The sequence below is a fragment of the Convolutriloba macropyga genome, chromosome 6, assembly GCF_964194025.1.
Source record: "Convolutriloba macropyga chromosome 6, txConMacr16.3, whole genome shotgun sequence".
Lineage (NCBI taxonomy): Eukaryota > Metazoa > Xenacoelomorpha > Acoela > Convolutidae > Convolutriloba > Convolutriloba macropyga.
Window position 1 is genome coordinate 65,383,692 of NC_134473.1, and position 27,750 is coordinate 65,411,441.

General features: G+C 31.1%; 2 protein-coding genes across 3 annotated transcripts in view; both read left to right on the plus strand.

Moving 5' to 3' along the window:
* Positions 1–27,750, plus strand: part of LOC142341873 (uncharacterized) — a 180,370-nt gene that overhangs the window by 143,025 nt on the left and 9,595 nt on the right. Inside the window, exon 2 of the mRNA XM_075393171.1 lies at positions 14,807–15,008. Within this exon, the coding sequence (XP_075249286.1) occupies positions 14,842–15,008 (167 nt within the window). The 5' untranslated portion in view covers positions 14,807–14,841. The remainder of the gene's footprint in view (positions 1–14,806; positions 15,009–27,750) is intronic.
* The window catches only part of LOC142341872 (uncharacterized), a 213,596-nt gene that overhangs the window by 106,097 nt on the left and 79,749 nt on the right, over positions 1–27,750 (plus strand). The gene's annotated exons all lie outside the window — the stretch shown is intronic.

Below are 27,750 nucleotides of genomic sequence, written 5' to 3' on the forward strand. Positions count from 1 at the left end.
TCGGATATTTTTCTAAATGGTTTTCCCAATCCATTCACAGCCATTCTAGGCCTAGTTTTTTGTTTGAATTAAATTTTAATTTCTCGCTAGTGGTTTTTTGTGTTCACATGCTGCTTTCTGACAATGATTTTCTTTTTTTTTCTTATTTTTTATCTGATTTTTTTAAAAAATTATTTACTGAATTAATTCATAGTCCATTCTAGAATTGTACGTCAGGACTTGTCCTGATATGTTTTTCTTAAATTCGTCGAACTTTTTTTTCGCCTACCATTCTGTCGCTTTTTGAACATTTTGCGTGAAATCTTTTTGACTTCTCTAGGCCAGTTTATCTCTTCTCTCATTCTGCTAAACTTGAATTTGAACATCAGTTGCTCAGCAAACCGATTCAAAATGAAAAGAGTCAGAATAAAAAATTGAAGTCGGATGTAGAAACGGGATAAACTCATAAGGCCCAAATTTAGATTCCCGCTATTTGTACGTCTTTACTATAAGTCTTAGTTACCATCTCTTATGCTTATTGGTATTGATAGTAGCCCCTGTAGCCTCTCTCTAAGAAACAGAAGTATGTTCTACTACGCAATGCCATCAAAATAAATCGGATTTAAAAAATGTTTTTGTACAAAAATATTTTTTTTTCGATATCTTCTTTTCTTTCAACCCCAATCATGCTTATTGGAATCAACGGCGTCTAATTTCCGGCAATCTGCCGGATGTGTTTCATGCTTCAGTCTATTCCCATGATTTGCATAAAAAAAAATTGTGCAGTAGGAATTGTCATCTTGCCTGATTTGGGCATATTTGTTTTATTGATATATTGCATTGTAGCATTTTGCACGATCTTGAATAATAACCGGTTCAAATTTTTAAGGGTTAGACAAAAGGACAACCAACCCCTCTCCTGTAATTCATACGACGTTAGTTGGCTGTAATTTTTTTAAAAATAATTGTCGTTTCCAAAAAATGTCAATCTATGAAGTAAGTCTGTTATATTTCTTATGTTATAGAATGTTTTATTTGATCAGGTTTCTAGTAATTATCTTAGATTTATACACGTGTCTAAGAGGCTTCCAACGAAAGCAGACTTATACGCTCAATTTTTGGTGCTGAACAAATTTTAGGCTGCTTTCGGTAGTGCTTTGAAGGCCTTTGGAAATTCATGTGAATTTTATGATAATTCGGAGGTTTTTAATGTACTTTTCTTATTTTCGGGCTAATTTTTGCGTTTTTTTGACGATTATTCTGTTTTACTGGCTCAAAATGGGCTTTGAAGAAACCCCTTCTAATTGAGCTAATTTATGGTAACAATTGGTTACAATTTTGTGGGTAAAATTTTTTTTTTGTTGAGAAAAATGACAAATAAATGGCGAAAAATGGAACTATTTTTCTTAATTTTTCGCAGTTTTTCGTTTTTTTTCTGTTTTTAGCTATGTTTCTGAGCCTAGTGTGACTTGCCTATTGTTTTGCGAGCAACTGGATACCCTATTGGCTGATGGAATTTTTTCTTTGCATTCATATGCTTTTGAAACTTGAAAAAAATTTGATAACTGTTTACAGTTTTTCAGTGAAAGTTGTTTTTAAGAGCTTTCTTTTCATAATTTAGCCTAAAATATTTTTCAAAATTCACATAAGTGGTTTTAGTAAAAAGTAGTTGTTTTGATGAAGTTATTTTGCAGAGATATTTTTTTCGGGATCTCAATTTATTACAAAATTTGATCAGATTTTTTATCATATTTTAACAGATTTGATTTTATTGTCTTTACTTTTTTTTCAGGGTTTTGTTTGAAGATAATCATAAATTAGTGAAGGAACGTTTTGTTTGATAAGTAGTTGGATGGCGTTTTAATGGATTTTCACTTCGAGTAATTTCCGGAATTTTTCCGGCTATGTTTTTTTTAATCAATTTTATTGGAGTGATTTTTGAAGCGGGAAATGAAGCGCGAGAAAGAAATTGTAGTGTTTTTGGTGCGGAACAAAACCAAAGAGCGGAGCGAAAAGAGAGCGGTTTTTGTTCATACCGCTGTTTTTGAGAGAGCGAAAATTTGATGTGTGAAAAAATTTTCTCTAAGCGAGCGAAATTTTTTTGTTCACGTGCGGCATTTGAAAGCAGTTTCTTGCAACTTTTGATGGTTATAAGGTTTTGTTATGATTTTGTATTAGTAATAGGCTTGTTTTGATAGTAATTGAAGCTTTCAGGTAGTTAAATTGAGTTTAATGCTAATTTGGAGGTTTTTAATAAGTTTTGCTGACTTTCAAAAGAAATTTAATGAATTTTGCCTGTTTTTTTGTTGTTTTAATGCTTTAAGTGGGATTTGAATAAAAGCTTGTTACTTAAAGAATTTTTAGGTATCAATTGACTAAAGTTTACTTGGTATAAATTAATTTTTGTCTAGAAAAATTAACCGAAAAATTGAGAAATTTTACAACATTTTTCTTAATTATTTTGCTTTTTCATTTTTTTTCAAATCCTAGACAAGTTTCTTAGCCTATAATGACTTGCTCATTGTTTTTCAAGATTTTTTTGCTCTAGTTGCAAACGAATTTTAATTGGCTTTATATTTCCTTGTACTGTTAATAAAACTCATTAAGTTTTTCTAGTTTTTTTTTTCAATTTGTTTTTGATTGCCGTTTCTATTCTTCCTTAAATTTTTTATGACATTTGTGGGGGATCGGTTTTCGCAATTGTTGTTCTAGTTGTTAAGTCATAATTATGGGCAATTTTCTCCTTCGAGTCGTTTCCGGAATTCTTTCGGCTATTTTTTTTAAGATCTGTTCACACATTTTCATGATTTTTGAAGTCAAATTGTAGTAGTGATTTTGATCACGCCGAAACAGGAAATGGAGCGAAAAGGCGAGTGGTTTTGCGGCGTGAATTCTTTTCGCTCTAATTTTAAAGTAAAGTGAGAAAACGGTGTTTGAACAAACATTCGGTTTCTCGGTAGTTGTTTTTTGTTCACATGCGGCAATTTCACTCTGATTTTTACTGTTTTTTTCGATTTTTTGGATCGGATTTTTCTAAATAGTTTTCCCAATCTATTCACAGCTCCTTCTGGACATAGTTTTTTGTAAGATTTAAAATTACATATCTCACTAGTGGTTTTTTGTTCTCCCTAGCAGCATTTTGACATTGATTTTCTGATTTCTTTTTAGAAATGGTTTTCCCATTTCACTCATTGTCCGTTCTAGGTCTGGTTGTTTGTTAAATCAATGACAATTCTTTGAATTGTTCGTCAGGACTTGTCCTGCTATGTTTTTTTAGATCTTTTCACAAATTTTCATGATTTTTGAAATCAATTTGGAGTAGTGATTTTGGTCACGCCGAAACAGGAAAAGGAGCGAAAAAGCGAGTGGTTTTGCGGCGTGAATTTTTTTCGCTCTAATTTTCAAGTAGAGTGAGAAAACAGTGTTTGAACAAAAATTCGGTTTCTCGGTAGTGGTTTTTTGTTCACATGCGGCAATTTCACTCTGATTTTTACTGTTTTTTCAATTTTTCGAATCGGATATTTTTCTAAATGGTTTTCCCAATCCATTCACAGCCATTCTAGGCCTAGTTTTTTGTTTGAATTAAATTTTAATTTCTCGCTAGTGGTTTTTTGTGTTCACATGCTGCTTTCTGACAATGATTTTCTTTTTTTTTCTTATTTTTTATCTGATTTTTTTTAAAAATTATTTACTCAATTAATTCATAGTCCATTCTAGAATTGTACGTCCTGATATGTTTTTCTTAAATTCGTCGAACTTCTTTTTCGCCTACCATTCTGTCGCTTTTTGAACATTTTGCGTGAAATCTTTTTGACTTCTCTAGGCCAGTTTATCTCTTCTCTCATTCTGCTAAACTTGAATTTGAACATCAGTTGCTCAGCAAACCGATTCAAAATGAAAAGAGTCAGAATAAAAAATTGAAGTCGGAAGTAGAAACGGGATAAACTCATAAGGCCCAAATTTAGATTCCCGCTATTTGTACGTCTTTACTATAAGTCTTAGTTACCATCTCTTATGCTTATTGGTATTGATAGTAGCCCCTGTAGCCTCTCTCTAAGAAACAGAAGTATGTTCTACTACGCAATGCCATCAAAATAAATCGGATTTAAAAAATGTTTTTGTACAAAAATATTTTTTTTTCGATATCTTCTTTTCTTTCAACCCCAATCATGCTTATTGGAATCAACGGCGTCTAATTTCCGGCAATCTGCCGGATGTGTTTCATGCTTCAGTCTATTCCCATGATTTGCATAAATAAAGAATTGTGCAGTAGGAATTGTCACCTTGCCTGATTTGGGCATATTTGTTTTATTGATATATTGCATTGTAGCATTTTGCACGATCTTGAATAATAACCGGTTCAAATTTTTAAGGGTTAGACAAAAGGACAACCAACCCCTCTCCTGTAATTCATACGACGTTAGTTGGCTGTTACTTAGGAAATTTTTTTAAAAATAATTGTCGTTTCCAAAAAATGTCAATCTATGAAGTAAGTCTGTTATATTTCTTATGTTATAGAATGTTTTATTTGATCAGGTTTCTAGTAATTATCTTAGATTTATACACGTGTCTAAGAGGCTTCCAACGAAAGCAGACTTATACGCTCAATTTTTGGTGCTGAACAAAATTGAAGAGAGGAGCGAAAAGAGAGTGGTTTTTGTTCATACCGCTGTTTTTTGAGAGAGCGAAAAATTGATGTGTGAAAAAAATTTTCTCTAAGTGAGCGAAATTTTTTTGTTCACGTGCGGCATTTGAAAGCAGTTTTTTGCAACTTTTGATAGTTATGAGGTTTTGTTATGATTTCGTATTAGTAATAGGCTTGCTTTGATAGGAATTGAAGCTCTCAAGTAGTCATTTTGAGTTTAATGCTAATTTGGAGGTTTTTGATCAGTTTTGCTGACTTTCAAACGAAATTTAATGATTTTTGACTGTTTTTTTGTTTTAATGCTTTAAGTGGGATTTGAATAAAAGCTTGTTACTTAAAGAATGTTCAGGTATCAACTGAATAAAGTTAACTTGGTATAAAATAAATTTTTTCTAGAAAAATTGACTGAAAAATTGAAAAATTTTAAAACATTTTTCTTAATTATTTTGCATTTTCATTTTTTTTCAAATCCTAGACAAGTTTCTTAGCCTATAATGACTTGCTCATTGTTTTTCAAGATTTTTTGCTCTAGTTGCAAACGATTTTTTTTTTGGCTTTATATTTCCTTGTACTGTTTAAAAAAACTCATTAAGTTTTTCTAGTTTTATTTTGTTCAAATTGTTTTTGATTGCCGTTCTATTCTTCCTTAAATTTATTACGACATTTGTGGGGGTTCAGTATTCATAATAGTTGTTCTAGTTGTTAAGTCATAATTATGGGCAATTTTCTCCTTCGAGTTGTTTCCGGAATTCTTCCGGCTATGTTTTCTTTTAACATCTGTTCACACATTTTCATGATTTTTGAAGTCAAATTGGAGTAGTGATTTTGGTCACGCCGAAACAGGAAAAGGAGCGAAAAAGCGATTGGTTTTGCGGCGTGAATTTTTTTCGCTCTATTTTTAAAGTAGAGTGAGAAAACGGTGTTTGAACAAAAATTCGGTTTCTCGGTAGTGGTTTTTCGTTCACATGCGTCAATTTCACTCTGATTTTTACTGTTTTTTCAATTTTTTGAATCGGATATTTTTCTAAATGGTTTTCCCAATCCATTCACAGCCGTTCTAGGCCTAGTTTTTTGTTTGAAATAAATTTTAGTTTCTCGCTAGTTGTTTTTTGTGTTCACATGTTGCTTTTTGACAATGATTTTCTGTTTTTTTTTCTTATTTTTATCTGATTTTTTTAAAAATTATTTTCTCAATTAATTCATAGTCGATTCTAGAATTGTACGTCCTGATATGTTTTTCTTAAATTCGTCGAACTTTTTTTTCGCTTACCATTCTGTCGCTTTTTGAACATTTTGCGTGAAATCTTTCTGACTTCTCTAGGCTAGTTTATCTCTTCTCTCATTCTGCTAAACGTGAATTTGAACATCAGTTGCTCAGCAAACCGATTCAAAATGAAAAGAGTCAGAATAAAAAATTGAAGTCGGAAGTAGAAACGGGATAAACTCATAAGGCCCAAATTTAGATTCCCGCTATTTGTACGTCTTTACTATAAGTCTTAGTTACCATCTCTTATGCTTATTGGTATTGATAGTAGCCCCTGTAGCCTCTCTCAAAGAAACAGAAGTATGTTCTACTACGCAATGCCATCAAAATAAATTGGATTTAAAAAATGTTTTTGTACAAAAATGTTTTTTTTTCGATATCTTCTTTTCTTTCAATCCCAATCATGCTTATTGGAATCAACGGCATCTAATTTCCGGCAATCTGCCGGATGTGTTTCATGCTTCAGTCTATTCCCATGATTTGCATAAATAAAAAATTGTGCAGTAGGAATTGTCGCCTTGCCTGATTTGGGCATATTTGTTTTATTGATATATTGCATTGTAGCATTTTGCACGATCTTGAATAATAACGGGTTCAAATTTAGGGTTAGACAAAAGGACAACCAACCCCTCTCCTGTAATTCATACGACGTTAGTTGGCTGTTACTTAGGAAATTCTTTTAAAAATCATGGTCGTTTCAAAAAATGTCAATCTATGAAGTAAGTCTGTTATATTTCTTATGTTATAGAATGTTTTAATTGATCAGGTTTCTAGTAATTATCCTAGATTTATTCACGTGTCTAAGAGGCTTCCAACGAAAGCAGACTTATACGCTCAATTTTTGGTGCTGAACAAAACTGAAGAGAGGAGCGAAAAGAGAGTGGTTTTTGTTCATACCGCTGTTTTTTGAGAGAGCGAAAAATTGATGTGTGAAAAAAATTTTCTCTAAGTGAGCAAAATTTTTTTGTTCACGTGCGGCATTTGAAAGCAGTTTTTTGCAACTTTTGATAGTTATGAGGTTTTGTCATGATTTCGTATCAGTAATAGGCTTGTTTTGATAGGAATGGAAGCTCTCAAAAAGTCAATTTGAGTTTAATGCTAATTTGGAGGTTTTTGATCAGTTTTGCTGACTTTCAAACGAAATTTAATGATTTTTGACTGTTTTTTTTGTTTTAATGCTTTAAGTGGGATTTGAATAAAAGCTTGTTACTTAAAGAATGTTCAGGTATCAACTGACTAAAGTTAACTTGGTATAAAATAATTTTTTTCTAGAAAAATTGACCGAAAAATTGAAAAATTTTTAAACCTTTTTCTTAATTATTTTGCATTTTCATTTTTTTTCAAATCCTAGACAAGTTTCTTAGCCTATAATGACTTGCTCATTGTTTTTCAATAATAAAAAATAACATAACAGTTGCAAACGAATTTTATTTGGCTTTTTATTTCCTTGTACTGTTTAAAAAAAACTCATTAAGTTTTTCTAGTTTTATTTTGTTCAAATTGTTTTTGATTGCCGTTCTATTCTTCCTTAAATTTAATACGACATTTGTGGGGGTTCAGTATTCACAATAGTTGTTCTAGTTGTTAAGTCATAATTATGGGCAATTTTCTCCTTCGAGTTGTTTCCGGAATTCTTCCGGCTATGTTTTCTTTTAACATCTGTTCACACATTTTCATGATTTTTGAAGTCAAATTGGAGTAGTGATTTTGGTCACGCCGAAACAGGAAAAGGAGCGAAAAAGCGAGTGGTTTTGCGGCGTGAATTTTTTTCGCTCTAATTTTAAAGTAGAGTGAGAAAACGGTGTTTGAACAAAAATTCGGTTTCTCGGTAGTGGTTTTTCGTTCACATGCGTCAATTTCACTCTGATTTTTACTGTTTTTTCAATTTTTCGAATCGGATATTTTTCTAGATGGTTTTCCCAATCCATTCACAGCCTTTCTATGCCTAGTTTTTTGTTTGAATTAATTTTTAATTTCTCGCTCGTGGTTTTTTGTGTTCACATGCTGCATTTTGACATTGATTTTCTGTTTTTATTTCTTATTTTTTATCTGATTTTTTTAAAAATTATTTTCTCAATTAATTCATAGTCGATTCTAGGTCTAGTTTGTTCTGTTTAGTAAATAAAAATTCTTTGAATTGTGCGTCAGGACTTGTCCTGCTATGTTTTTTTTTTACTTCGTCGAACTTTTTTCCGCATACCATATTGCCGCTTTTTCAACATTTTGCGTAAAATCTTTTTGACTTCTCTAGGCTAGTTTATCTCTTCTCTCATTCTGCTAAACTTGAATTTGAACATCAGTTGCTCAGCAAACCGATTCAAAATGAAAAGAGTCAGAATAAAAAATTGAAGTCGGAAGTAGAAACGGGATAAACTCATAAAGCCCAAATTTTGATTCCCGCTATTTGTACGTCTTTACTATAAGTCTTAGTTACCATCTCTTATGCTTATTGGTATTGATAGTAGCCCCTGTAGCCTCTCTCTAAGAAACAAAAGTATGTTCTACTACGAAGGGCCATCAAAATAAATCGGATTTAAAAAATGTTTTTGTACAAAAATTTTTTTTTTTCGATATCTTCTTTTCTTTCAACCCCAATCATGCTTATTGGAATCAAGGGCGTCTAGTTTCCGGCAATCTGCCGGGTATGTTTCATGCTTCAGTCTATTCTCATGATTTGCATATGTAAAAAATTGTGCAGTAGGAATTGTCGCCTTGCCTGATTTGGGTATATTTGTTTTATTGATATATTCCATTGTATCATTTTGCACGATCTTGAATAATAACCGATTCAAATTTTTAAGGGTTAGACAAAAGGACAACCAACCCCTCTCCTGTAATTCATACGACATTAGTTCGCTGTTACTTAGGAAATTCTTTGAAAAATCTTTGTTGTGACCAAAAATGTCAATCTATGAAATAAGTCTGTTATTTTTCTTATGTTATAGAATGTTTTTATTGATCAGGTTTCTAGTAATTATCTTAGATTTATTCACTTGTCTCAGAGGCTTCCAACGAAAGCAGATTTATACGCTCAATTTTTGATGCTGAACCAAACTGAAAAGCGGAGCGAAAAGAGAGTGGTTTTTATTCTTACCGCTGTTTTTGAGAGAGCGAAAAATTGATGTGTGAAAAAATTTTCTCTAAGCGAGCGAAATTTTTTTGTTCACGTGCGGCATTTGAAAGCAGTTTTTTGCAACTTTTGATGGTTATGAGGTTTTGTTATGATTTCGTATTAGTAATAGGCTTGTTTTGATAGGAATTGAAGCTCTAAAGTAGTCAATTCGAGTTTAATGCTAATTTGGAAGTTTTTGATCAGTTTTGCTGACTTTCAAACGAAATTTAATGATTTTTGCCTGTTTTTTGTTTTAATGCTTTATGTGGGATTTGAATAAAAGCTTGTTACTTAAAGAATGTTCAGGTATCAACTGACTAAAGTTAACTTGGTATAAAATAATTTTTTTCTAGAAAAATTGACCGAAAAATTGAGAAATTTTAAAATTTTTTTCTTATTATTTTGCATTTTCATTTTTTTTTCAAATCCTAGACAAGTTTGTTAGCCTATAATGACTTGCTCAATGCTTTTCAAGATGTTTCTGCTCCAGTTGCAAACGAATTTTACTTGGCTTTATTTCTTCTTGTACTGTTAAAAAAAAAACTCATTAAGTTTTTCTAGTTTTTTTGTTCATTTTGTTTTTGATTGCCGTTCTATTCTTCCTTAAATTTTTTTATGACATTTGTGGGGGTTCAGTATTCACAATAGTTTTTCTAGTTGTTGAATCATAATTATGGGCAATTTTCTCCTTCGAGTCGTTTCCGGAATTCTTCCGGCTATGTTTTCATTTAAGATCTGTTCCCACATTTTCATGATTTTTGAAGTCAAATTGGAGTGGTGATTTTGATCACGCCGAAACAGGAAATGGAGCGAAAAAGCGAGTGGTTTTGCGGCGTGAATTCTTTTCGCTCTAATTTTAAAGTAGAGTGAAAAAAAAACGGTGTTTGAACAAAAATTCGGTTTCTCGGTAGTGGTTTTTTGTTCACATGCGTCAATTTCACTCTGATTTTTACTGTTTTTTCAATTTTTCGAATCGGATTTTTTTCTAAATGGTTTTCCCAACCATTCACAGCCGTTCTAGGCCTAGTTTTTTGTTTGAATTAAATTTTAGTTTCTCGCTAGTGGTTTTTTGTGTTCACATGCTGCATTTTGACATTGATTTTCTGTTTTTTTTTCTTTTTTTTTACCTGATGTTTTTTAAAAATTATTTTCTCAATTAATTCATAGTCCTTTCTAGGTCTAGTTTTTTCTGTTCAGTCAATGAAAATTCTTTGAATTGTGCGTCAGGACTTGTCCTGCTATGTTTTTTTTTACTTCGTCGAAATTTTTTTCGCTTACCATTTTGCCGCTTTTTCAACATTTTGCGTGAAATCTTTTTGACTTCTCTAGGCTAGTTTATCTCTTCTCTCATTCTACTAAAATTGAATTTGAACATCAGTTGCTCAGCAAACCGATTCAAAATGAACAGAGTCAGAATAAAAAATTGAAGTCGGAAGTAGAAACGGGATAAACTCATAGAGCCCAATTTTAGATTCCCGCTATTTGAACGTCTTTACTATAAGTCTTAGTTACCATCTTTTATGCTTATTGGTATTGATAGTAGCCCTTGTAGCCTCTCTCTAAGAAACAAAAGTATGTTCTACTACGAAGGGCCATCAAAATAAATCGGATTTAAAAAATGTTTTTGTACAAAAATCTTTTTTTTCGATATCTTCTTTTCTTTCAACCCCAATCATGCTTATTGGAATCAACGGCGTCTAGTTTCCGGCAATCTGCCGGGTATGTTTCATGCTTCAGTCTATTCCCATGATTTGCTTATGTAAAAAATTGTGCAGTAGGAATTGTCGCCTTGCCTGATTTGGGTATATTTGTTTTATTGATATATTGCATTGTATCATTTTGCACGATCTTGAATAATAACCGATTCAAATTTTTAAGGGTTAGACAAAAGGACAACCAACCCCTCTCCTGTAATTCATACGACGTTAGTTCGCTGTTACTTAGGAAATTCTTTGAAAAATCTTTGTTGTGGCCAAAAATGTCAATCTATGAAATAAGTCTGTTATTTTTCTTATGTTATAGAATGTTTTTATTGATCAGGTTTCTAGTAATTATCTTAGATTTATTCACTTGTCTCAGAGGCTTCCAACGAAAGCAGATTTATACGCTCAATTTTTGATGCTGAACCAAACTGAAAAGCGGAGCGAAAAGAGAGTGGTTTTTATTCTTACCGCTGTTTTTGAGAGAGCGAAAAATTGATGTGTGAAAAAATTTTCTCTAAGCGAGCGAAATTTTTTTGTTCACGTGCGGCATTTGAAAGCAGTTTTTTGCAACTTTTGATGGTTATGAGGTTTTGTTATGATTTCGTATTAGTAATAGGCTTGTTTTGATAGGAATTGAAGCTCTAAAGTAGTCAATTCGAGTTTAATGCTAATTTGGAAGTTTTTGATCAGTTTTGCTGACTTTCAAACGAAATTTAATGATTTTTGCCTGTTTTTTGTTTTAATGATTTATGTGGGATTTGAATAAAAGCTTGTTACTTAAAGAATGTTCAGGTATCAACTGACTAAAGTTAACTTGGTATAAAATAATTTTTTTCTAGAAAAATTGACCGAAAAATTGAGAAATTTTAAAATTTTTTTCTTATTATTTTGCATTTTCATTTTTTTTTCAAATCCTAGACAAGTTTGTTAGCCTATAATGACTTGCTCAATGCTTTTCAAGATGTTTCTGCTCCAGTTGCAAACGAATTTTACTTGGCTTTATTTTTTCTTGCACTGTTAAAAAAAACTCATTAAGTTTTTCTAGTTTTTTTGTTCATTTTGTTTTTGATTGCCGTTCTATTCTTCCTTAAATTTTTTATGACATTTGTGGGGGTTCAGTATTCACAATAGATTTTCTAGTTGTTGAGTCATAATTATGGGCAATTTTCTCCTTCGAGTCGTTTCCGGAATTCTTCCGGCTATGTTTTCATTTAAGATCTGTTCCCACATTTTCATGATTTTTGAAGTCAAATTGGAGTGGTGATTTTGATCACGTCGAAACAGGAAATGGAGCGAAAAAGCGAGTGGTTTTGCGGCGTGAATTCTTTTCGCTCTAATTTTAAAGTAGAGTGAAAAAAAACGGTGTTTGAACAAAAATTCGGTTTCTCGGTAGTGGTTTTTTGTTCACATGCGTCAATTTCACTCTGATGTTTACTGTTTTTTCAATTTTTCGAATCGGATTTTTTTCTAAATGGGTTTCCCAATCCATTCACAGCCGTTCTAGGCCTAGTTTTTTGTTTGAATTAAATTTTAGTTTCTCGCTAGTGGTTTTTTGTGTTCACATGCTGCATTTTGACATTGATTTTCTGTTTTTTTTTCTTTTTTTTTACCTGATGTTTTTTAAAAATTATTTTCTCAATTAATTCATAGTCCTTTCTAGGTCTAGTTTTTTCTGTTCAGTCAATGAAAATTCTTTGAATTGTGCGTCAGGACTTGTCCTGCTATGTTTTTTTTTTACTTCGTCGAAATTTTTTTCGCTTACCATTTTGCCGCTTTTTCAACATTTTGCGTGAAATCTTTTTGACTTCTCTAGGCTAGTTTATCTCTTCTCTCATTCTGCTAAAATTGAATTTGAACATCAGTTGCTCAGCAAACCGATTCAAAATGAACAGAGTCAGAATAAAAAATTGAAGTCGGAAGTAGAAACGGGATAAACTCATAGAGCCCAATTTTAGATTCCCCTTATTTGAACGTCTTTACTATAAGTCTTAGTTACCATCTCTTATGCTTATTGGTATTGATAGTAGCCCCTGTAGCCTCTGTCAAAGAAACAGAAGTATGTTCTACTACGCAATGCCATCAAAATAAATTGGATTTAAAAAATGTTTTTGTACAAAAATGTTTTTTTTTCGATATCTTCTTTTCTTTCAACCCCAATCATGCTTATTGGAATCAACGGCATCTAATTTCCGGCAATCTGCCGGATGTGTTTCTGCTTCAGTCTATTCCCATGATTTGCATAAATAAAAAATTGTGCAGTAGGAATTGTCGCCTTGCCTGATTTGGGCATATTTGTTTTATTGATATTTTGCATTGTATCATCTTGCACGATCTTGAATAATAACCGATTCAAATTTTTAAGGGTTAGACAAAAGGACATCCAACCCCTCTCCTTTAATTCATACGACGTTAGTTGGCTGTTACTTAGGAAATTCTTTTAAAAATCATTTTTGTTTCCAAAAATGTCAATCTATGAAATAAGTCTGTTATATTTCTTATGTTATAGAATGTTTTAATTGATCAGGTTTCTATTAATTATTTTAGATTTATTCACCTGTCTAAGAGGCTTCCAACGAAAGCAGACTTACACGCTCAATTTTTATATGGACGTTGAAACAGAAGCTTCGAATTAAACCAATGGATTGTTTGTTTTTTTTTTAAAGGACTTGATTAACGTAAGTAGAAAAGTAATAATTAAATTTTTTATGCGTTTTGATCCTTTTAAAAATATGACTGATGCCATTTATTGCTCATTGCTTTTTGCGATTAATTTATCCCGACATTTGACGTTTTTGACTGAATGTTTTTGTAATCTAACGATTTTTTCATTTAACAACACAAAATTGAATTACAGAATAGAATTGAAGCTCTAAAGTTCCTTTTTAAAAAAGTAGCTTTGAAGTTTAAATGACTGGTTTTCGCACCATACTTTACACTAATATAAATGATTTGACTTTTTAGGCAGTTGCTCCAATTTAGTTTTTCTTTCAACTTGTATGCACACTAAAACTTTCTTTTTTATTCAATTGTTTGATCCATTATTCAAATATAAATATTTTTCACAGATTTTATGAAATTTTTTGAGATTGATGAACATTTCAATTTTATTGTGGTTTATATATGTTTCCATCAAATTCTGACAAAGCTTAGAAATTGATTAAAAAGATTGACATATGAAGTCCATTTATATGACATCAATATGGTTTATTCTCAAAAAATTGTTGACCTACTCTTTTGAACGGCATTTATGGAGCTTGAAAATTTTTTTGATATCAGAGCAGCCATAAATGGCTCAAACGCGCTCGACAGTTTCTGTGCGCTCGAAATGATCTCTTCTTGATCAGACCCACCGGTGCTCAAATCTACCTCTGATCAGACTCCCGGATCGAGGTGCCACATTTTAAAATAGCTAAATCTGTAAGGTTTCAGGCAAATGCGATTAGTTTTCCTAAGATTTTTGGTTCTTGCGGTCCCACAATTAGATTTGCAGTGAATGCGGTAAAAAAATTCGCCGCTAAAAACCGAAAATTTTGCCAATATTTACAGCTAAATTTACCCCAAATCTTAGCGGTGAATTATTTTTGGCCTCTTACTGATTAGCTGGGAAATTTGTTTTCACCGCTAATCCATAAGCGGTAAAAAAAATGTCACAGATATGACGTTAGTGCATATTTCTACCTCAATGGATTATTTTATACAGCTTTCCATAAGAAAGGTCCTGATCTACAGTTAATTAAAATCCTTTAAAGGGGACCATCAATTGGTATCAGCTGGACCCCCAATTCGCTCGAAATTTTCTCTGATCAGACCAATTGATCAGACTCAGTTGCTCTCGAAATTCACTCTGATCCAAAGGTTTCGAGCGCAGCATTATAGATGATATTGCGCTCGAACCGTTTATGATGAGACCGTTTATGTTGCGCTTGAAGCTATTTATGATCAGACTCAAGTGCGCTCCAAATTTCCCTGTAATTTCTGATCTGTAAATGGTCTGCTCAGAACAATTTTGAGTTCACACTTCAGCCTGGGAACTCAACTCAAGTCGGTCTGATCAGGGGTGGCTTTGGGTCGAGCACCTCAAGCTGGGCAGTTAGGCATTTTAGACGCATACTCTGCCAGTTATGCGGAAGTGTGTTCAATGGGACCAGCATTGTGTGACAATGACGTGGGGTCTCCTCTCATTCTAGAAGTGACTGACTCTCACACTGGCAAAAGAGACCAGTGCTTGTTTGGAGTGTACAGCTACAGTCTGGCTGAAAAGGTCCGCAGACAGGTCCAAGATTTTATCGACTATGACTATTTCAGGTCAGTCGATTTTCTCAAAAGAAAGTCCCTGTTGTTATGATCTTTGATTGGAGCCTTTTCACTTTTGTAGAAAATGTGTTGCATAAAAATGAGCCAAAAATCGAGAAATCACAAATAAGTTAGCAGTCTTTTTACCTTTTTTGAAGCTGCTGCCTCTAAGTTCTTTCGGACAACGAGGGAAAATGAAGGAGCAGATGTACACAAAAAGCAGCAATTTAATTTCATTACTGCTTCACATCAAAACTGTTGCAAAGTGAATGAGAGATAAAAGACATTGTTTAACGAAAAAAGAAAACTGCGAAAGCAGAAAAAATTGATGATTTAAAGCTCAGAGTACAAAAAAATGATTTAATTCGGCTCATTTTACAGCAAACAGCCAACTACGTTTTTAAATGCTCTTGAACGAAGTATATAGCAATTATTGTAAACGCGTTGGTCTCTTTTATGCAAATTTTTCGCATGACCGTTTTTGCACTTTTCTTCTAGAACATTCTTTGACTTCCGAAGAGACTTTTTCACGCTTTCGTTCATTTTTGCGTGATATCTATTGTTCCGAAGTAAAGCTTGTTGTAGAAAGAAAAATGATTGCAGCATAGCAACAAGCAGAGACTGGTAACCGAGTGGGCAGTACCTCTGTTTAGGGGGCGGGAGGTCCAAGGTTTGTATCCCGGGTTGGTCAACGGCGCGCATGAAAAAAAATTGATCTGGGCTGCAGACTCTGAATCAAATGGCATTGCCTGTCGTTCGAGAGCAATTCTTCCGACATTAGTCGGTTTAGGTTTCTGATTGAATTCGGTAATGCAGGCCCTGTTTGAATTCTCTGTTTTGCCGTAAAAATTATAGGATAAAGCTACTATTGTTAGGAAGATTGAGTAGACTTAATTTAGTCTATTAAGTAGACTTAAGAGTTTATTTATCCGTGAGATCAGTGAGGTTGCCAGTTACAAGGTGTTCTGTCCAGTAACGTATTGTTCGTGCCAATTTTTTCCTAATGACCGGTGGTAGTGAGAGTTTTGTGCACCAACTCGACAGAGCTGTGCAGCATATGAGTCGGTGTTGTTGTATTTCTTATCTTTTTCATTTGCACACTTGTTAATTGGATTGACCAGCTTCTGTTCTGCTTAGCATCCTATCTAGCTAAAAATAGCTACCCATACCATCACTTTAAATTTCGAAAACTATAAGTCCCGATCAATGAAAAATGGAAAGAGAAAAAAAGATCTAATTGAATAGAAAGGAAAAAAGAAGGAATGAAGTACAAGGATATGGCAAGTAAAAAGTTTCCAGAGTTTGAGGAAAAACCAACTAACCTGTCTATTGCTTGGCGAACTATGTCTCTTACTTGTTGAGAATTGTATCTGTGATCTGATTGTTAAAAACTATGTCTCTCTGGTCGCCGAATGTAACATTTTTCAAGGGCTCTAAGACAAAGCTGCGAACTGACATCACACGAATCAGTATCAAAGTTTTTCTTTTGAGGTTTTGTGGCTCAAACATTCATTCAAAACCTAATCGCAATATCACAGTTTGAAAATGCGGCTGTACATACAGTTCGCTGCTCTCTATGAATCGCAGACACTAGTAGTATATCGTGAGCAAGACAGGGGGGGGGGGGGTAAAAAGACGTACCTATGTATAAAGATTACATATAGCCTATTTTCATCAATTTTCCAAAGACGTACCTAAAAAAGAGAGTGAGAACAATAGACCTGTCATCTTATCATAATTCCCCTGGTGTAATTATCTTAATTACCCCCAGGGAAATGCATCCAGTTTTCCACTCTAATGCACTTCAGCTAATTTTGTCTACTTAATAAAATATATCTGCGCAACTTTTACTTTAAGCATTTTCTCATTTTATTCATTTGCGCATAGTTATCACAATTACAACTTTTAATCATTTTTCACAATACTGTTTTATCATTTTTCATTGTAATTCACAAGAATTTACCCGATTTTGTGCTGATATACGTAAATTTGGGCAATTTTACCATTTTTTTGCCAAAAATTCCCAATTCTTTTAAAATAATACCAAATTATTACCAAAAGTCACCCAATTACTGCTCAAAAATACCCAATTCCTGGCAAAAAATTAGGTAATTTTTGACAAAAATACCCAATTATCACAAAAAATACCCAATTTTTGGCAAAAAATACCCAATTCTTCCCAAAAAATACCCAATTCTTCTCAAAAAATACCCAACTCTGGCCAAAAAATACCCATTTTTACCAAAAAAAAAACCCAATTCTGACCAAAAAATACCCAATTCTTCCAAAAAATACCCAATTTTTGGCAAAAATACCCAATTCCTGGCAAAAAAAATACCCAATTTTTCCCAAAAAAATACCCAATTCTGACCAAAAAATATCCAATTCTTCCCAAAAAATACCATATTCTGGCCAAAAAGTACCCAATTCTTGGCAAAAAATACCCAATTCTTCCCAGGAAATACCCAATTGTTCCCAAAAAATATCCAATTCTGGCCAAAAAATACCCAATTTTCCCTAAAAAAACCCAATTCTGACCAAAAAATACCCGATTCTTCCAAAAAATACCCAGTTTTTGGCAAAAAATACCCAATTCCTGGCAAAAAATACCCAATTTTTCCCAAAAAATACCCAATTCTGACCAAAAAATATCCAATTCTTCCCAAAAAATACCATATTCTGGCCAAAAAGTACCCAATTCTTGGCAAAAAATACCCAATTCTTCCCAGGAAATACCCAATTGTTCCCAAAAAATATCCAATTCTGGCCAAAAAATACCCAATTTTCCCTAAAAAAACCCAATTCTGACCAAAAAATACCCGATTCTTCCAAAAAATACCCAGTTTTTGGCAAAAAATACCCAATTCCTGGCAAAAAATACCCAATTTTTCCCAAAAAATACTCAATTCTGACCAAAAAATACCCAATTCTTCCCAAAAAATACCCAATTCTGGCCAAAAACTACCCAATTCTTCCAAAAATACTTAATTCTGGCCAAAAAATAACCAGTTCTTGGCAAAAATACCCAATTCATCCCAAAAAATACCCAATTCTGGCCAAAAAATACCCAATTCTGACCAAACAAAACCCAATTCTGAACAAAAATTACCCAATTCGTGGCTCAAAATATCCAACTATTGTCAAAAACACCCAAATGTTACCAAAAAATATCAAACTGTTGACAAAAAAAACAATTCTAGCCCAAGAATATCTGTTTCTAGTCATGAATTACACAATTCATAGCAAAAGTACACATTTATTGCTACAATCTACTAAATTTTTGCCAAAAATACCTAATTCATGCGAAAAGAAACCCAGTTGTAGTAAAAATATCCCAATACTTGCCATACAAGTGTTGACAAAAAAACCCATTTTTACCACAAAATAGCGAAATATTGTCAAAAAATACCCAAATTGTAACCAAAATAACAAAATTTTATCAAATATTTATCTAAAATATATCAAAAATTAGACAATCTTGCAATCATCCGTTTTTCTCTAATTTCTTATCAACAATCCAATTATTTAGTGACCTTAAAACATCAACTTTTGATATCATCTTTTGTAAAGACGAATCTTCTCAATTGATCGATGTAGGTTTAAGGAGTACAAATTTGTCACGAATTTATTGCTCTTGTACAGAATTAATTGTTAAAAGTTCAATCATAGTAATTTAACAATTACGTCCTACTATCTTCTCAATTAAGAACAATTACGTGATCATTTTGTGCAAGAGGGCCACTGACCTCTTTGGAACAAAATTTACTCCAGCTACGTCATATGATTGCTTCAATTAGGGATACCTATGTATTGTATGGGGTCACTGAACTCATGTGAACAAAAAATAATCCTTACTACTTACGATATTATTCCTATTTTATCAAAGCATGCACAAGTCTCATGCTTGAATTCTTACTCATAGTATTGCAATAATTACGTCACTATTGCGCCATAATGATGTCAATTTTTATTGTAGTGCACAAACAAAAATTCAACTCATTGCGCTTAATTTCGTTCTCTTCAACAACTTAGCTATAGTTAGACTTAGTACAAACCTAAAATTTCAGTTATAAACCTTTCAGTGGAGATTCTTCATCTCCAGGACATCTTCCTATTTCCCATTCCAGATTCCAGGTAAGTCACCTCTGTTATAGAATATGAAAATAGACCAAAAAAGAAGAATAATGGGCTATTATAATCATCGTACTCATTCGCAAATAGCATAAATATTTCTTCAGAGAGAAAGTTTTTTTCAATATCTTATTTTCAATTTATTTAGGAGTTCAACCGTCGTCACCTAAAAAAAATGGAATAATGAATATCAAATCTGTGAAATTGAACGAAGTCTTACTCATAGTGTTGTAATAATTACGTCACTATTGCGTCAAAATGATGTCATTTTTTATTGTAGTGCACAAACAAAAATTCAACTCATTGCGCTTATTTTCGTTCTCTTTAACAACTTAGCTATAGTTAGACTTTTTCATTTTTTTGGAGACAATTTTAATCTCATTTTCCTACGAACCTAACTTTTCAGTTATAAACCTTTCAGATTCTTCATCTCGCGGACATCTTCCTTTTTCCCAATCCAGGTAAGTCACCACTGTTATAGAATTTGAAAACAGACCAAAAAAGAAGAATAATGGGCTATTATAATCATCGTACTCATTCGCAAATAGCATATTATTTCTTCAGAGAGAAAAACTTTTCAAAATCTGTATTTTCAATTTATTTAGGAGTTCAGCCGTCGTCACCTAAAAAATGCTGGAATAATGAATATCAAATCTGTGCAATTGAACGAAAACCTTAAGGCCCACTTCTTCCCCGATTTCAATGATGATGTAGAAATTAAAAAGGAGAGGAAGACGTGCTTCGGCTGGGTAGCTGAACCTCCATTTTCCATTCCGAGGCAGCTTCTGGTCTTCATTATTGCAATCGAGAATTTGCCAGAAGTCTTTGTTCGATACAAACAGACAACTGTAGACTTATACGAGAACCACATCGAAAACAAAACTTTACAAGTCTCAGACAACATGGAACTGAGCAGATCAGTCTGTGCACAATTTTGTGATTATGAGTTGTCCTATAGACCAATGTATGAAAATCAATTGGGATTTTTTGAGGAGGAGAGGGAACCTAAATTTCTCAGGTGTGTGTCTGACGAGTATGACCATTTGCAGGAGCAGAAACCTGATCGGGATTGTGACGAGTGGGAAAATGGGTCATTGACAGGGAGTATTATCGCAATTATAGAAGAAAAGAACGCACTTGATCTCAAGTTAGACAACAAAAAATCTGACCAGGCAGTCCCTTTTGCGTGTTTTTCTACAGACATTGGACAAGATGCAATGAAAGAAGTACAGGGAGCATCGAGTGTTGAAAATAATTTAATCAAGTCTGCCAGAACCATCCTTAGTACTGTACTCAAAGGTTATACAGATTACCAAGATCATATTTTATCTAATGAAGCAAGTGAAAAAATATCTGAAAAAACTTCCCTCAAATTTGAGCAACTAGCGTCTTGTACACAAAAACTGTCAAGAAAAGGGCTCCTGCTGTCAATAACCCTGAAAGAGTGGGAAGTAAAAATTCAGATGGTGATGAAAACGAAGACAACATGTGTCCTCCATCGTGCAAACTAAGACGAGCTGCTGAGTTGTATAGTAACTAAGATAACAGGCTGAGAAGTTATTTCTTTGACTGATTATCTGTTTGTATTTCCGGTATAATTTCAGATCCAAAAACTACTATTTCCTGAGGTGACTAATTGACTGTTTAATTTGTAATATTCTCTTTTCACACTCAGAAAAAAATGAATTTCATGTATGCTTTTGAATTGATACTTTGATAATATAATTTAATTGAGTTTTAGAAATGCATTTTCGAAATTAACTTTTATTTCAAGTTCAATTTTGAAGTAAAATTTATGTCAAAAAATGCCTGTTTTTGTAATATCTGTTTTTTTTTCTCAAAAATGGCGGTTAACGACGAGAAAGGCTTGTTTTCATAAAATGTTTTTTCAAAAACTGGGGTTTTTTTGGCTTCTGCAATGAACTCCCGGCAGCTGATACTGGATGATGCAAAGCGATTACAGTGATAATTTCGAAGCAAACTCCAGCAGCAAGTCTTCCCATCAGAATATTGCAATAAGCGTGCTGCCTTTGATAATAGATTACCTGGTCATTTAAAAGAAGAATTTTTGGCAACTATTTTGAGAAATAATAGAAACTCATACAAATCGTTAAGTATAGAATTTACAATTTTTTTAAAAAAAAGTTGAAAACCTTTCGCATAATTGTTTACGGTTTTGAAAAAAATATTCTTTTACTATCCCATTTTTTTTTCAAAAAAGTCGTTTTTTTACAATAGGTTTCTTTTTTCATTTTTCCATTTGTCAGTTTTTGAAGTTTTTTAATGTGAAGTTTTGAATTGAATCATTTTTTTAAATGAAAATCATTTTTACTAAAATGATTTTTTTTTTAAAATTGTTGTGTTTTACACACTGTTTTTAACAAAAATGTAAATCTTGATTTTTTTTTAATTTTTATTTCTCTTTTTTTTTCTGTTTTTTAACTTATTTATGTAAAAGTTTAAATTTAATTAAATTTTTTTTTGAAAAAACAAAGTTTTACTAGAATAATTTTTCTTTCAAAAATGCCGTTTTTTACATAAGGTTTTTAACAAAAAATGCAACTTGTGTTCTTTTTTATTTTTTTAATTTTCCTTTTTTTTCTGTTTTTTAATTTTTTCTATGTAAAAGTTTACAAATTTTTTTTCGAAAAATTTTGTGTTACTATAAAAAATTTCTTTCAAAAATGCCGATTTTTCCATAAGGTTTTAACAAAAAACGCAACTTGTGTTGTTTTTTATTTTTCTTTTTTTCCTTTTTTCTGTTTTTGAATTTTTTAATGGAAAATATGAAATTTAATCAATTTCCTTATTGAAAAAACAAATTTTACTAGAATATTTTTTTTTCAAAAATGCCGTTTTTTACATAAGGTTTTAAACAAAAAATGCAACTTGTGTTGTTTTTCATTTTTTTATTTTTCCTTTGTTTTCTGTTTTTGAATTTTTTATGTAAAATTTTAAAATTTTTTTTTTTGAAAAATTTTGTTTTACTAAAAAAAATTTCATCAAAAATGTCGTGTTTTACATAAGGTTTTTAACAAAAAATGCACATTGTGTTGTTTTTTATTTTTCTATTTTTCTTTTTTTTTGTTTTTGAATTTTTTAATGTAAAATATGAAATTTAATTAATTTCTTTTTTGAAAAAACAAGTTTTACTAGAATAATTTTGTTTCCAAAAATGTCGTTTTTTACATAAGGTTTTCAACAAAAAATGCAACTTGTTTTTTTTGCTTTTCCTTTTTTCTGTTTTTGATTTTCTTAATGTAAAAATTTAATTTTAAATATTTTTTTTGAAAAAACAAGTTTTACTAGACTAATTTTTCTTTCAAAAATGCCGTTTTTTACATAAGGTTTTTAACAAAAAATGCAACTTGTGTTGTTTTTTATTTTTTTAATTTTCCTTTTTTTTCTGTTTTTTAATTTTTTCTATGTAAAAGTTTACAATTTTTTTTTCGAAAAATTTTGTGTTACTAAAAAAAATTTCTTTCAAAAATGCCGATTTTTACATAAGGTTTTAACAAAAAACGCAACTTGTGTTGTTTTTTATTTTTCTTTTTCTCCTTTTTTTCTGTTTTTAAATTTTTAATGGAAAATATGAAATTTAATCAATTTCCTTATTGAAAAAACAAGTTTTACTAGAATATTTTTTTTTCAAAAATGCCGTTTTTTACATAAGGTTTTAAACAAAAAATGCAACTTGTGTTGTTTTTCATTTTTTTTATTTTTCCTTTGTTTTCTGTTTTTGAATTTTTTTGTGTAAAATTTTAAAATTTTTTTTTCGAAAAATTTTAATTTATTAAAAAAAATTTCATCAAAAATGCCGTTTTTTACATAAGGTTTTTAACAAAAAATGCACATTGTATTGTTTTTTATTTTTCTATTTTTCCTTTTTTTTTGTTTTTGAATTTTTTAATGTAAAATATGAAATTTAATTAATTTCTTTTTTGAAAAAACAAGTTTTACTAGAATAATTTTGTTTCCAAAAATGTCGTTTTTTTACATAAGGTTTTCAACAAAAAATGCAACTTGTTGTTTTTTGCTTTTCCTTTTTTCTGTTTTTGATTTTCTTAATGTAAAATTTTAATTTTAAATATTTTTTTTGAAAAAACAAGTTTTACTAGACTAATTTTTCTTTCAAAAATGCCGTTTTTTACATAAGGTTTTGAAAAAAAAGCAATTTGTAATGTTTTTTGTTTTTCTTTTTTTCCTTATTTCTGTTTTTGAAGTTTTTTATGTAAAATTTTTATTATAAATAATTTTTTTGCAAAAAACAAGTTTTTCTAGAATAATTTATTTTTCAAAAATGTCGTTTTTTACATAAAGTTTTTACCAAAAAATGCTATTTTTGTTTTTTTTTCTATTTTTCAGTTTTTGAATTTTTTATTTTTTCTTAAAAAATGTTAAAGTAAAAGATCGTTGATCGCGGCTCCGCCGCGAGGCGCGCTCTGCGCGCCGAACGATTTTTTATTTCCGAACAACATCCAGAGATGCACGGTAGGGACGCTTGAAGCCAGTAATTGTCACCACGCGACACCGGTACCCCGGGGCTTACACTGAAGTATGTTTATCACGAGACGATGAATAAATCGGAATTTCTCAAGAAGAACATGATATCAATAAAAATGTAATCGTTTAAAATGAAACATTAAAACAAATATGTTTGTCATCAAAAGCTTGATTTGTTATAGATTTCCGCAAATTTTATTAATAAGTGTATTAATTTGTAATAAATAATTGTAATAAATAATTGATTTTTTTAATAATTGTAATACATTGGTTTTTTCAATTTTCTGCTTTGCTAAAGAAATTGCAAAAAACATCAAGAGCTGAAAAATTGAAAAATAGAATAAGAAAAAACATCAAAGTTACATTTTTTGAAAATATTATGCAAAAAACGACATTTGGAAAAAAATTGTTTTTACTAAAACAACAATGTCTTTTCAAAAAAAAGTTAGATTAAAAAGTTTACAAAAAAACTTCCAAAACTGAAAAAAGGAAAACGAGAAAAGTAAAAAACAACAAAATTCACATTTTCTGTTAAATACATAATGTAAAAAACGGCATTTTTGAAAAAAAATATTTAGAAAACAACATTTTTTAAGAAAAAAAATAATTCAATTAAAAATTCAAAAACTGAAAAATAGAAAAATAAAAAACATTACAAATTGCTTTTTTTTGTTAAAAACCTTATGTAAAAAACGGCATTTTTGAAAGAAAAATTACTCTAATAAAACTTGTTTTTTCAAAAAGGAAATTAATTAAATTTCATATTTTATATTAAAAAATTCAAAAACAAAAAACAGGAAAAATAGAAAAATAAAAAACAACACAAGTTGCATTTTTTGTTAAAAAGCTTATGTAAAAAACGGCATTTTCGAAAGAAGATTTTTTTAGTAAAACAAAATTTTTCGAAAAAAGTTTATAAAATTTTACATAAAAAAATTCAAAAACAGAAAACAACGGAAAAATAAAAAATGAAAAACAACACAAGTTGCATTTTTTGTTTAAAACCTTATGTAAAAAACGGAATTTTTGAAAAAAAAATTAATCTAGTAAAACTTGTTTTTTCAAAAAGGAAATTAACTAAATTGCATATTTTCCATTAAAAAATTCAAAAACAGAAAAAAGGAAAAAAAGAAAAATAAAAAACAACACAATTGCATTTTTTGTTAAAACCTTATGTAAAAAAAGGCATTTTTGAAAGAAATTTTTTTTAGTAAAACAAAATTTATTGAAAAATAATTTTTAAAATTTTACATAGAAAAAATTCAAAAACAGAAAAAAAAGGAAAAGTAAAAAAAAGAAAAACAACACAAGTTGCATTTTTTGTTTAAAACCTTACGTAAAAAACCGCATTTTTGAAAAAAAATTAATCTAGTAAAACTTGTTTTTTCAAAAAGGAAATTAATTAAATTTCATATTTTCCATTAAAAAATTCAAAAACAGAAAATAAAGGAAAAATAAAAAAAATAAAAAACAACACAAGTTGCATTTTTTGTTAAAAACCTTATGTAAAAAACGGCATTTTTGAAGAAAAATTATTCCACTAAAACTTTGTTTTTTTCAAAAAAAAATTTTATTAAATTTAAATTTTTACATAAAAAAAATTAAAAAACAGAAAAAAAAGAAATAAAAAATAAAAAACATCAAGATTTACATTTTTGTTAAAAACTGTGTAAAACACAACATTTTTCAAAAAAAATCATTTTAGTAAAAAAGATTTTCATTTAAAAAATGATTCAATTCAAAACTTCACATTAAAAAACTTCAAAAACTGACAAATGGAAAAAAGAAAAAAGAAACCTTTTGTAAAAAAACAAATTTTTTGAAAAAAATGGGATAGTAAAAGAATATTTTTTTCAAAACAATAAAAAATTATGCGAAAGGTTTTCAACTTTTTTTTAAAAAAATTGTAAATTCTATACTTAACGATTTGTATGAGTTTCTATTATTTCTCAAAATAGTTGCCAAAAATTCTTCTTTTAAATGACCAGGTAATCTATTATCAAAGGCAGCACGCTTATTGCAATATTCTGATGGGAAGACTTGCTGCTGGAGTTTGCTTCGAAATTATCACTGAAATCGCTTTGCATCATCCAGTATCAGCTGCCGGGAGTTCATTGCAGAAGCCAAAAAAACCCCAGTATTTGAAAAAACATTTCATGAAAACAAGACTTTTCGTCGTTAACCGCCCTTTTTGAGAAAAAAAAACAGATATTACAAAAACAGGCATTTTTTGACATAAATTTTAATTCAAAATTGAACTTGAAATAAAAGTTAATTTCGAAAATGCATTTGTAAAACTCAATTAAATTATATTATCAAAGTATCAATTCAAAAGCATACATGAAATTCAGCTTTTTCTGAGTGTAAAAAGAGAGTATTACAAATTAAACAGTCAATTAGTCGCCTCAGGAAATAATAGTTTTTGGATCTGAAATTATACCGGAAATACAAACAGATAATCAGTCAAAGAAACAACTTCTCAGCCTGTTATCTTAGTTACTATACAACTCAGCAGCTCGTCTCAGTTTGCACGATGGAGGACACATGTTGTCTTCGTTTTCATCACCATCTAAATTTTTACTTCCCACTCTTTCAGGGTTATTGACAGCAGGAGCCCTTCTCTTGACAGTCCTTTGTGTACAAGACGCTGGTTGCTCAAATTTGAGGGAAGTTTTTTCAGATATTTTTTCACTTGCTTCATTAGATAAAATATGATCTTGGTAATCTGTATAATCATTGAGTACAGAACTAAGGATGGTTCTGGCAGACCTGATTAAAGTATTTTCAACACTCGATGCTACCTGTACTTCTTGCATTGCATCTTGTCCAGTGTCTGTAGAAAAACACGCAAAAGGGACTGCCTGGTCAGATTTTTTGTTGTCTAACTTGGGATCAAGTGCGTTCTCTTCTTCTATAATTGCGATAATACTCCCTGTCAATGACCCATTTTCCCACTCGTCACAATCCCGGTCAGGTTTCTGCTCCTGCAAATGGTCTTACTCGTCAGACACACACCAGAGAAATTTAAGTTCCCTCTCCTCCTCGAAAAATCCAATTGATTTTCATACATTGGTCTATAGGACAACTCATAATCACAAAATTGTGCACGGACTGATCTGCAAAGTTCCATGTTGTCTGAGACTTGTAAAATTTTGTTTCCGATTTGGTTCTCGTAGAAGTCTACAGTTGTCTGTTTGTATCGAACAGAGACTTCTGGCAAATTCTCGATTGCAATAATGAAGACCAGAAGCTGCCTCGGAATGGAGAATGGAGGTTCAGCTACCCAGCCGAAGCACGTCTTCCTCTCCTTTATAATTGCTACATCATCATTGAAATCGGGGAAGAAGAAGTGGGCCTTAAGATTTTCGTTCAATTTCACAGATTTGATATTCATTATTCCATTTTTTTTAGGTGACGACGGTTGAACTCCTAAATAAATTGAAAATAAGATATTGAAAAAAACTTTCTCTCTGAAGAAATATTTATGCTATTTGCGAATGAGTACGATGATTATAATAGCCCATTATTCTTCTTTTTTGGTCTATTTTCATATTCTATAACAGAGGTGACTTACCTGGAATCTGGAATGGGAAATAGGAAGATGTCCTGGAGATGAAGAATCTCCACTGAAAGGTTTATAACTGAAATTTTAGGTTTGTACTAAGTCTAACTATAGCTAAGTTGTTGAAGAGAACGAAAATAAGCGCAATGAGTTGAATTTTTGTTTGTGCACTACAATAAAAATTGACATCATTATGGCGCAATAGTGACGTAATTATTGCAATACTATGAGTAAGAATTCAAGCATGAGACTTGTGCATGCTTTGATAAAATAGGAATAATATCGTAAGTAGTAAGGGTTATTTTTTGTTCACATGAGTTCAGTGACCCCATCCAAAACATAGGTATCCCTAATTGAAGCAATCATATGACGTAGCTGGAGTAAATTTTGTTCCAAAGAGGTCAGTGGCTCTCTTACACAAAATGATCACGTAATTGTTCTTAATTGAGAAGATAGTAGGACGTAATTGTTAAATTACTATGATTGAACATTTAACAATTAATTCTGTACAATAGCAATAAATTCGTGACAAATTTGTACTCATTAAACCTATATCGA